General features: G+C 34.4%; 1 protein-coding gene across 3 annotated transcripts in view; it reads left to right on the top strand.

The window, feature by feature from the left end:
- The window catches only part of Efa6 (Exchange factor for Arf 6), a 221,775-nt gene that overhangs the window by 96,156 nt on the left and 113,304 nt on the right, over positions 1–12,315 (top strand). For all 3 annotated transcript variants that reach the window (XM_074185335.1, XM_074185336.1, XM_074185334.1), the window contains exon 5: positions 6,358–6,573. In XM_074185335.1, coding sequence (XP_074041436.1) covers positions 6,358–6,573 — 216 coding nt within the window. The remainder of the gene's footprint in view (positions 1–6,357; positions 6,574–12,315) is intronic.

Below are 12,315 nucleotides of genomic sequence, written 5' to 3'. Positions count from 1 at the left end.
GAGATACACAGTACTTAATCTTAAAGAGTAGTTATACTATACGTGAAAAGTGAAAGTACATAAAACAATATTGTTATGTTTCTTTCAGAATATTTTAAGTACAAAATTAATAAAAAAAACATTATTCTTAGTGTTTTGACAAATAAAAGAAGTTTGTACCACCAAATTTCAATTAAGTCCATCCGATTCATTGTAAGATCGCTGTCGTTTAGCTTGTCTTTCATAAAACACTTCTGGAGCATCCCTACACACAGACCAGCAGTAGTCTGCAAGCATTGCTTCATTCCAACGGCCCTGATATCTCTGTTCCATTAAGGCAATGTCTTGATGGAATCTTTCTCCATGTTCGTCACTCACAGCTCCACAGTTTTGTGGAAAGAAATTAAGATGAGAGTGAAGAAAATGAATTTTTAAGGACATGTTGCATCCAAGTTGGTGATAAGCTTGAAGAAGCTCTTTAACCAATGCTGTGAAGTTATCATCTCTTTTGTTACCTAAAACCCATGTACAACCCCCTTAAAGGCTTCCCAGGCTCTTTTTTCATTTCCTGTTAAAATCATGTCAAAAGCAGGATCATTTACGATTTCACGGATTTGAGGCCCAATAAAGATGCCTTCCTTGACTTTAGCATCACTCAACCTGGGAAACTTTGCTCTCAAGTACTTAAAAGCTTGTCCTTCCTGGTCCATGGCCTTCACAAAGTTTTTCATTAGTCCCAACTTAATATGTAATGGGGGAAGGAGAACATCCTTAGGATCTACAAGAGGCTCGTAAACTACATTTTTCTCATTAGGGTTTAGGTCTCGTGTAGGCCAGTTCATTTTTTTATAGTGAGATTTTCTATCCCGACTGTCCCACAGACACAAAAAACAACAGTACTTGGTGAACCCTAATTGCATTCCTAGGAGTATAGCAATGACTTTCAGATCACCACAGATGTGCCACTTGTGTTGTTCATATTTGATTGATTGGAGAAGTGTTTTCATATTTATATACGTTTCCTTCATGTGAACTGCATGACCTATAGGAATAGAGGGTAGCTGATTTCCATTATGCAGAAGTAAAGCTTTTAAGCTTAGTTTTGAAGAGTCTATAAACAGTCTCCATTCAGATGGAGTGTGATCCAAATTCAAACCATTAACATCAGAACAAACTACGAGGTTTTCTTTTTTCTCAAAAAAAGGAAGCAAATCTTTTTGACGATGTCTGTACTGAGATATTTTCACATCATGTTTTAGAAGATTCCACTGTTGTAGTCTTGACCCTAACAGCTCAGCCTTTTCCTTAGACAAGCGAAGATCTCTTATAAGGTCACTCAACTCTGCTTGACTAATTCTGTGCGGATCACTAGACCTATCGCTTACCTCAAAATCAGGGTCATAGGATGTAGAAGGATGGGTTGCTCCTTCTAAACAGTCTTCATCACCTTCCTTTAAAATTTCATAGTTTTGGGGTGGAGAAGGGACTGGCAAGTTGTCTGAGTGTGGTACAGGCCGAAGAGCAGATGGGAGATTAGGGTATTTAACCGTTCCTCTTTTCTTCATAGATGAACCTTGCTTAATGGGAGGAGTTAAGCAGAAATAACAGTCGTCTGTATGATTGGTAGGCTCACGCCAAACCATAGGTACTGCAAAAGCCATTGCCTGGTTTTTATTTTTCAGCCACTCTCGCAATATGACGGAACAAGAATTACAACATATATGAGGAGCCCATGATTTATCTTGGTCCCCAACTTTCGCACCAAAATAATGTTCATAGGCTGTCTTAACGATAGGTGTCATTTTACGTTTCTGAGCCTTAAATGTTATTTCACCACATATATAGCAAAAGCTATCGACAGAATTCACACACTTTCGAGGCATTTCGGATCAGCACTTAAATTAATTTAAAAATCAACTTCACACGATAATTTCAATAGCAACCACGTGCGTACAATTGACAAACTCACATAGGTTATGTTTACTACTTAAGAACAGCTGATGAGAGGGGTGTTATGTAAACAAACATGTGTACCAACTGTTGGTGATGAAATATTTCATTTGTTGAAAACTCAATATACATATATATAATATAATGATACTATATCTTGAAAACAAGAGCTAATATATAATTTTTATGGTCACTTTCGGTTTTAACACGTGGAAATACATTAAAATCATCTAATTTCAACCCCGAAACAAAAACTTTGTTGTGTTGTGTAATGGATTCGAACAGTGCCTAATAAGTAGTTATTGCAGCGGATTGGTTAACAAGTTGTTTAACTTTTCTTATAGCAAATACTGCACTATTTAGTCTATTGCAAATTGTATATATATATATATATATATATATATATATATATATATATATATATATATATATGTATGTTCCATACATAATAGAGATCCTGTTTCAACAATACAACAAAAGGCAAATAAAATCATTACAGATTTGAAAAAATCTAAAATGATATCGGAAGATGAAGCAAAAATGTACATGATTTATAATTCTATATCACCCAAATATTATGGACTCCCTAAAATACATAAACCTAATTTGAAACTGAGACCCATTATTTCTTCCATTGATGCTCCAAATAGCAAAATTGCTCAAATGGTCACAAAAATTCTCACTGATGCTTATAATTATGAAAATGAATTCTATATTAAGGATTCTTTCGACTTTTCCAATTTTGTAAATTGAAAAATCATTACCTCCTAGTTATATTCTGATCAGCCTTGATGTGATTTCACTTTTCAGCAATATACCTATGAATCTAGTGGAGAAAAGTTAAACCAAAAAAAATTTATTGAAATAATTAAGTTCATCTTCAACTCAAGTTATTTCTCCTTCGAAGGTAAATTCTATAAACAAATTCTAGGTACACCGATGGGAGCTACTATTTCTCCTATTATAGCTCAATACGTAATGGACGATCTTTTTGAAAACATACTTCCCAAACTGAGTTTTGAAATTCCCTTTTTAAAGAAATACGTTGACGATGTCATTTGTGCAATACCTTTTGACAAATCTATTGAAATTCTTGATGTTTTAAATAGATATGATAAAAATTTACAGTTCACTATCGAAATAGAAAATAATCAGACCCTTCCATTTCTTGATACAAGAGTTATCCATAAAACTGATAATTCCTTGATTACAGATTGGTATGTCAAACCTGCTAATTCAAGTAGATATATTAATTATTATTCTTTTCATAAAAAATCAGTTAAAATCAATTTAATACTTTGTTTGAAAGAAAGAATAGAAAAATTAGTACACCCTTCCCTCAAGCAAAAAAATCTCAGACTTCTTAGAGACATATTGATCGAAAATTCTTATCCCAGAAAACTTCTCAATAAAATAATTTTTAATGCTGGCAATAATACAAATTCCAATGTATTCAACAGAAATGTATTTAATGATAGTTTACCTATCAATTTTTCTTATAAATCTATACCTAACCTTGGAAATGTATCTTCACAATATCATAAAACTATTTCATAATAAACAAAATATAAAAATATGCCAAAAAAATATTAAAACTATAAAGAATTTGAATACTAAATTGAAAGATAAAACTGATACCATTAAAAAGTCAAATGTGATTTATAACATTCCTTGTAACAACTGTAACTTGGATTATATTGGAACATTTAGAATTCTTAATGATAGAATAACTTCACATAAAAGTGATATAAAGCTTAATAAAAAATCATGCGCATCAGCACAACATTCTATAGAAACGACATAAACCAAATTACTCTGGTATCAAAGTTTTACATACAGAAAAAAATATTTCTAAACGCCTTTTTCTTGAAATGGTTGAAATTAATAAGTCTTCTGTTTGTATGAATAAGAGAACTGACATTGCAATATATACAGTAACTTACTGGAACTACATCAAAAACATGATAATAATGAAAATTGTATCAATCAATAACTCTTTCTTAAAGTCAAAGATTATGAAATCATCATATCCATTGAAAAATGACATTTATGTGAAGGTATGACATTTGTCAAAACCAAAAAATCTTATACATGTTCAACCTTCTCCGTCAGTTTATATGTTCAATTTATTGTTTTTAACTCATTTTTACTGTAAGTATGAATTGTAATGTTTTTCGATGGCAAAAAAACCAACAACTCAATAAATTATAGGCCTTGAAGAAGCTTCCCATTAGAAGCGAAAGCTTGGCAAAGTAGAACAGAGATTTGATTTTTGATTTTTTTACTGAGACCCCGTTAATCCATTTTGCTGTACATTTCTCCAGTCGCTAAGATTATCCACTTTTTCATTGGCACTTTTAAGGTACTACACGATGGTATTTTTAGATTTTATATCCGACGTTTCGTTTTCAAGAAACCATCATCAACTTTATTTTTTTATATGACCCGAAACAAAAGTACACCCTGTATCTGATTCCATTTTTTATTACGAATTCAACGATGTATCACATGCCAATGTTTTCTTTTTAGTTTAAAGGAAAATTACATTTTTTCTATTTTTAAAAAAATCTTTAAGTAGGCGTTGCAAACAAATGCTTTGACGTAAATACCTGTCACCGAGCCTGTCAAATATTATTTAATTACACGATAAAATAGTAATTGTCGTTGTTGTTAGCCTGTTTGTCGAGTTGTTGTTTTTAGAGTTATTGTTACTGTTGTCGTTATTATTGTTTATTGTTGAATAGATGTTATGTTATTATCGTCGAATATGCCGGGTGAGCATTATAGCCATGAAGAAAAGTTTGACATGCTAACGTGCTACATTTTGTGCCACAAAAATACTGTAAATACAGCAGCAATGTATCTTAATACATATCCAGAAAGAAAGCAGCCATGTAAGTCCATTTTCTTAGAGCTGGCTCGAAATTTAAAAGAATATGGTTCATTTAAAAAGCCTGTTTTATCTCGAAAAAAGGAATCTTCAGAAGAAGCCCAAAATAATGTTTTACAAGCAGTTGTTGAGAACCCTGAAATATCAACTAGGCAAATCGAAAATAATGTAGGAGTAGCCAAATCCACAGCTCAATTTATTTTGCGTAAAAATAGTTATCACCCCTATAAATTTAGGATTTGCCAAGGACTTAAACCAGGGGATTTCCAACGGCGCCGAAATTTTTGCGAAGGGTAATATGGTCCGACGAAAGTATGGTCACTAATAATGGTATCTTCAACCGCCGCAATACGCATTACTGGACTCAGCAAAATCCGCGTGTTAAGAAAATATCAAGACATCAAGAACGTTTTGGGTTTAATATGTGGTGTGCAATTTTAGGAACTAAAATACTAGGTCCGTTTTTTTACTATAATTCTTTGACCGCCGAACGATACCATCATTTATTGCAAAACTATGTAGAAGACTGTTTAGATAATTTACCTCTGGCACAGGTCAATAACTGTTGGTTTCAACAAGACGGTGCTCCTGCACATAATTCTAGACAAGTTCGGGAGTATCTTTCGCAGCGATTTCCTGGAAGGTGGATTGGAACCTTTAGTGAAGTGTCTTGGCCAGCGCGATCCCCTGACTTAACTCCTCTGGACTTCTTCATATGGGGTTTTGTTAAAAACCGGGTTTACCAACATTCTTTTGAAACTGAACAGCAGTTACGAGAATGTGTAACTGTCGCATTTAACAGTATTACACCAGAGATGTTACGTGATGTTTTAAGTTCTACAGTTAGAAGATCATACTTATGTTTGGAAAATAACGGAAACCTGTTTGAACACCTCCTTTGAATTAAATAAAAAATGCGTTAATTTCTTTGTTGTTTTCATTACTTTGAAAAATCATTATTAACCTACTTAAAAATACATTTTAAAAATAGAAAAAATGCAAATTTTCCCTTAAACTAAAAAGAAAACAATGGCATGTGATACATCGTTGAATTCGTAATAAAAAATGGAATCAGATACAGGGTGTACTCTTGTTTCGGGTCATATAAAAAAATAAAGATGATGATGGTTTCTTGAAAACGAAACGTCGGATATAAAATCTAAAAATACCATCGTGTAGTACCTTAAAAGTGCCAATGAAAAAGTGTTATTCGTTTTTTGATATCTTTTCAAATAAAGTCAGAAAAAAATAAAATTGATATTGTCAAATTCTCGTTTTTCCCAAATATCTCAGCAGGCCATGAAAATTCTTCAAGTTTCTAAACGGCATGTAAATAAGCTTTAAAGAACACAACTTTTTCCTAATTTAACCTAAGCTGTATCTCCAACAGGTACTGAGATTCCCATGCTTAGGATCCTTATCTTGGGCACACTGTATATTCCTGTCTCGAATTGAACAGCAACTAAGCAACTATCAGCGATACATCCTGTATATACAAAATGATGAATAAACATAATTGCTATTATCAATCATTTCAGATGGACAACTTGAGGTATCACAACAGTCACGCTCACCACCTTAGGCATCAGCAGCATAATTCGGTGCCGAACAGTCCCAACGAGTCGGACCTGGGTCACAAATCTGGCGGAAGATCCGGACCCAACTCGGCCACTACTTCCCCAATCTGTGCCAATAAGAGGGATCAGCATCTGCCTGCCGATCCTTACAACTACGTCAGAACGAGTAGATCAGAGGTAGGCCATTTTACGTTTTAATAAATTATCAAGAATTCTTATACTAGTATCTTGATTGAGTTTACAATACATTCGTAGAGGATAGGTCTCTAAGCCATCCCTAAGCGTTTCAATATAACAGACCGTGGTTACTTTTCGGATATCAACAGACAGGTACAAATTGGGCATGTATCGACACCTTTTTGTGATATTCCAGTATGCCAACCAATTGTAGGTAGGTAGTTCAAAAGTGAGTGCGTCTACTGTACCTCCCGCTGTAGCCCGCAATGGTTCAGGAAGACGCTTTTCCATGGCTCAGGTGATCTGTACCAATCCATGTCGGAATGTGCAGCTCTAGAATCCTACCTGTGGACCATCTTCTGGAATGTAACTAGTATTCATCACCAGGTTGTCAAAGCATCACATCTAGGACCAACAAAATCACAGAATATCACCATATCAGTTTCTAATATCAAAATGAACAAAAAATTGTAACTATCGCAATTGAAATTTCAAAAAAGGATGTTGACCATCACTGTACCGAATGGTGAATGAATGCAATTGGGGAACTTCTATAATATAAACAATCCCAACTGGGCTGTAGACCAGTTTTATTTATTATACGAGTATATGACATTTTGGAACAGTGGTCACTGAAAGAGACCTATGCAAAAAAATATCCTACTTACAGTAATGAACTAGTTCAGAATATTCCAAAACTGCCAGTAAATGTGAGAAAAGGAGTCGTTTATTCAGCAAGCGGAACTATAATAGGTTTTATCAACGTTGTGAGCAAACAAACTGGGCTTCCTTCTTAGACAATTCTCACCCTTTTGAGGCATTTTACAATGGGTTATTAGAAAATTTTAATAAATCATTTCCTCTACAAAAAATCAAAATAAAAATAGAAAACCCTGGTTGACTAAAGGTATTAAAATCTCTGCCAAGAACCTAAGATCATTACATTACATAAGAAAATTATATAACCAAACTTCATTTATCAATTACTATAATGAATATAGGTCAATTTACAGAGTTACTTTGAAGCATGCTAAACAGATCTACTACAAACATAGACTAAATATAGCAGGAAATAAATCTAAGGAGAGCTGGTCCATTATCAACGATCTCAGAGGAAAGTCCAATAAACATTCATCCGAAGTAGGCTTGGATCCCAATTTATTAAATAACTTCTATTGCACCATAGCGGACAAACTCAACGAAAATATATCATCAACTGTTAATCCCTTGCTAAACTCATAGAAAAACTAGTGAAAAGCAAAATTTTATGTTTTTGCAATGATAATAACATCCTTACTTCTCGTCAATTTGGATTCCAAGCAAATAAGGGTACTAATGATGCTATGTTCTCTCTGTTAGAAACGATATACTCCGAATATAACGCTAAAGAAGCAGTCGCTGCTATTTTCTGTGATCTATCGAAAGCTTTCGACTGTGTCAATCATGAGATCCTTCTTAATAAGTTGCAACAGTATGGCTTCAGAAGCAACACTCTCCACTGGTTTTATTCGTACTTATCAGGTCGCAAACAGGTAGTTAAAACAACCGAGTGTTCCTCTGCTCAAACTATCAAATGTGGTGTACCACAAGGATCGATCCTTGGCCCAATTTTGTTTCTTATCTACATAAATGACTTAGCTTTTATAAATATAACGGCCACAATTACTCTCTTTGCTGATGACACCACTTTATTATAGCACAACAAGGACATGCCTACCCTTCAAGATGCCATCTCAGCTGACATCAACAAAATCAAAGAATGGTGCGACTGCAATAAGTTATCATTTAATATCAATAAAGCTAGCATACTTACTTTCCACTGCAACTTACCTGAGATCTACCTTGGTGACAAAATCTTAGACAGGGTACATAATTATAAATTTCTAGGGTTGAACATTGATGATAAACTGAAATTTAAAAATCACACAATAAACTTAAGCAAGAAGCTTGCCTCAGGTTGCTATGCACTAAGAGTGATTTCTAGAGAACTAGGCTACTCCCATTCAAGAACAGCTTAATTCGCTTTAATACATCCCCATATTAAATATGGAATTGCCTTCTGGGGAGTCTGTTCTAGAGATTTATTTCAAATGATTTTTGTGCTCCAAAAAAGGGCTGTCCGATATATGTGCAAAGCAGCTCCCAGGGATCCATGCAAGCCTCTTTTCATAGCTCACGGTATTTCAACAGTAGCTGCCCTGGTTATCTTGGAAAGAATTTGCTTGATAAAAAAAATTATTCTTGTGTATCTCCCCCTTCCTCATATAATACTCGTAGCCACAATAGTAACATAGATCTGCCTATTCCTGCGAGCTCCCTTGTTAGGGATTCAATTATATTCAACGAGATCAAACTGTTTAACAACTTACCAGCCCGAATTAAAGAAATTATAGTGCTTAACAAATTCAAAAAAGCAGTTAAAATGCTACTTGTTGATAGGGCCTATTATTCAGTTCAGGAGTATCTTGACGATTCACTTGAATCTTAACTTTTATTTCTATGTCTTGTTATTTCCAGCTGAATATCTCAGTGTATTTCACATTTTTAGCTTATGTTTATTGTATTTTGTTTAAATTGTGTTTTTTTTATGTAGATGTTTGTATCTTACATATTATTTATGACTTTGTCTACAAGATGTAGTTCTTCAGACAATAAAGTATATTTGATTGATTGATTGATTCAAACTCAAAAATCAGTATTAAAAAAATTATAAATAACAAGATACAAGCAACCATTTATTGAACTAAGAAAAGAGACTAAACAATTAAGATATGTCAGCCAAACTGAATATGATATTGATAATAATTCAAAAAAATTCTGAAATTTTGTCAAAAGCAAGCGAAATGTCAGAAACAAGCAATCGATAGTAAATCTGATATCTCTATTTCCGCAGCTGGTTTACCACAAAGATCAGTTCTTGGTCAAATGATGTTTGCTGATGATACAATCCTTCTCTGGCATGCTTCAGAAACAGAGAGTTTAAAGAAACTCATATCGGAAGACTTGAAGAAAATTCTATGTGGTATAATTAAAATTTATTTTTTCTAAGTGCGACAAAGACCGTAATCCTCACCTTCAAAGTCACCTACAATGATCTCTCATTAGAGAAACAGTGAATCAGTAGAAATGCAGGACAAATTTTCACTGTACAAAAAAGAGCCTTAAGAACTATGATGAAACTAAACTCAAGAAAATCATGTTGAAGCAAATTCAGTAGCCTTAAAATACTAACACTTATAGGGGTCTATATACAGGAACTCTTGTTATTCCTTTTTAGAAACAAACATATTTTTGAAAATAGTCTACCACAAAATGTATACAACACTAGAAATTTTTACTATGTGTACCCAAAACATAGACTGTTACAGAAAGGAGCCTGTTCCTATCAAAGCATGAAAATGTTCAACAAACTCCCCACCAGCATCAAACAATTGAATAAACTTGGTGAATTCAAGAAGGGAATTCATAAGATGCTACTGAATATAGAACCCAATACTATTGCTGAATACCTCAACCATACTGTCTGACATATTCTATCTTGTTGGTGACGTTAATTCTGTTTTTTTTATCTTTTTGCGAATATTCTTTAGAAATAAAGATATTGATTATTATTATTATTAAATCTCACAACAAATTCCTTGGCCTGGTTATAGACATCAAATTGAAATTTGAACATCACATTGAGAATATAACTAAAAATATATTATCAGAATGTTATGCTGATTACAAAAAATTTGGTGCCTCGATTGCTGATTGTATATGCATCCTGGAAACTGTTATTATAATATAAAAGGCATACTCCTGAAACATACTGTAATGAAATGTACCAAACGCACCAAGCAAAAATAATTTACTTTTGCCAGTACCAAAATCCCCAATAGCAGAGTATTTTATATTTTATGAGGGTAAAAAAATATACAGTCATTTACCTAATTCCTGAAAGGAATCAAGGATCTCAAAATTTTCAGAAATTCTTCAATAATTACTGCAAGGAAAGGCCTATTATGACCTTGAGGAATATTACAGGGATTTCACATTGTGACCCCTATTTGTATATACACACATCGGAAAAGTCTAGGGATATTTTTATAACATACTAAATATCATAAAAATAAATGCATGAGGTCGTTTAATTTCGATTAAATTGGTACACTCGACCACCCTGTAGATTTCTATGGGTTGAACAAAGCCTGCAAAAACGGTAGTTACCGTTTTTATCAAGTTTTTTACAAACTGTAGGTTTTCGGCTAAAATGAATAATCTGAAAGTGTCGAGTTTGTACATTCTATGCAGTTCTTGCTCAGCAATTAAACTGGAAATATTGTGCTTTAACATGGAACGCCATCACTTACCATTGGCTGAGATGAATAGAGCTGTAGGGCTTTTTCAAGGTGGCATGCGACACACTTTGGGGGTCTCCCAAAGTGTTATCAGTCGATTGTGGCGGCGTTTCCGTGAAACTGGCAGTCCAGCCGAACAACATCCAGGGCGAGGACGCGCTACAACTGCAGTTCAAGACCGATTTTTGGTCTTAACCGCAAGAAGACAACCGACAATCACAGCACCTGAGTTGGTTAACGTGTTGCAGCAGACGCACCAGGTAACCATTGGTTGTGATACTGTCAGAAATCGACTGCATAAAGCAGATCTCCACAACAGAAAGCCACTTAGATGTCCACCTTTGTCGAGAGGCAATCGCGGTAGAAGATTAGAGTGGTGTCAAGAACATCAAAACTGGGATGCAAATGGTTGGGCCACAGTTTTGTTTACAGACGAATCCAGATTTGGATTTCATCCAGATTCTCGTCGAGTAAGACTGTGGAGACGACCTGGAAATAATGAACGTTTGAGACACGTCCAGGAAGTCCACACATACAGAGGTGATACAGTAATGCTATGGGACGGAATCATGATCGGCGACAGAACCGATCTCGTTATTCCAAATCGCTCCCTCATAGCTTGACAGTACCTCGACACCATTCTTCTACCTATCGTCCGTCCGTTTGCTGGTGCTGTTGGTGAAAACTTCCACCTAATGCACGATAGTGACTGACTGGCTCACCAACGAAGGAGTTGATGTATTGCCATGGCCAGCACAATCACCGGACCTGAATCCCATCGAGCATGTGTGGGACATGCTTCAACGAAGAATTACTCCGCATATGGGGAACATTCACACAACGTTTCAATTGAGAGAGCTTTTAATCGCTGAATGGGCAAATGTACCTCAACAAGACATTGACAATCTCATTTTGTCGATGCACAATAAATGTAGGGCCGTAATAAACCAGCGTGGAGGCCATACTTTGTACTGATTCCAATTTTTTTTGTATTATGATTTTTTTTCGGGGTGCCAAAGAAGAGCCATATTTTTTTTTAGTTTTGCTTATATGCGCACTCAGTATTTTTGACCATTTAATAAATTTTGTTGTAAGTTACATTCGTTTAATAATCACCTGTCAACTTTTTTTCCCTAAAGCGATCTAAAAAAAAATTATTGCCATTTTTAAAAATATCCCTAGACTTTTCCGATGTGTGTATTTTTGTTTTGTGTTTGCAAATATTTATTTATATATGACGATGTTTATATTTATTTATAGTGTTCATTTTACATAATCAGCTTTGTCAATAAGATTTTATCTTGGACAATAAAGCATATTTTGATTATGTTTGATTTGACGATTTGCATAAAAGCAGAACCACTGTCATAATCTTGTCCATTTTATGAACTACTTGCCACAG

Source organism: Leptinotarsa decemlineata, unplaced genomic scaffold (assembly GCF_025532065.1).
Source record: "Leptinotarsa decemlineata unplaced genomic scaffold, Ldec_3_MD MMD2_tig00026374_RagTag_RagTag, whole genome shotgun sequence".
Classification (NCBI taxonomy): domain Eukaryota; kingdom Metazoa; phylum Arthropoda; class Insecta; order Coleoptera; family Chrysomelidae; genus Leptinotarsa; species Leptinotarsa decemlineata.
The sequence above is the reverse complement of the archived record's forward strand: the minus strand, read 5'-3'. Positions and strand labels throughout refer to the sequence as shown.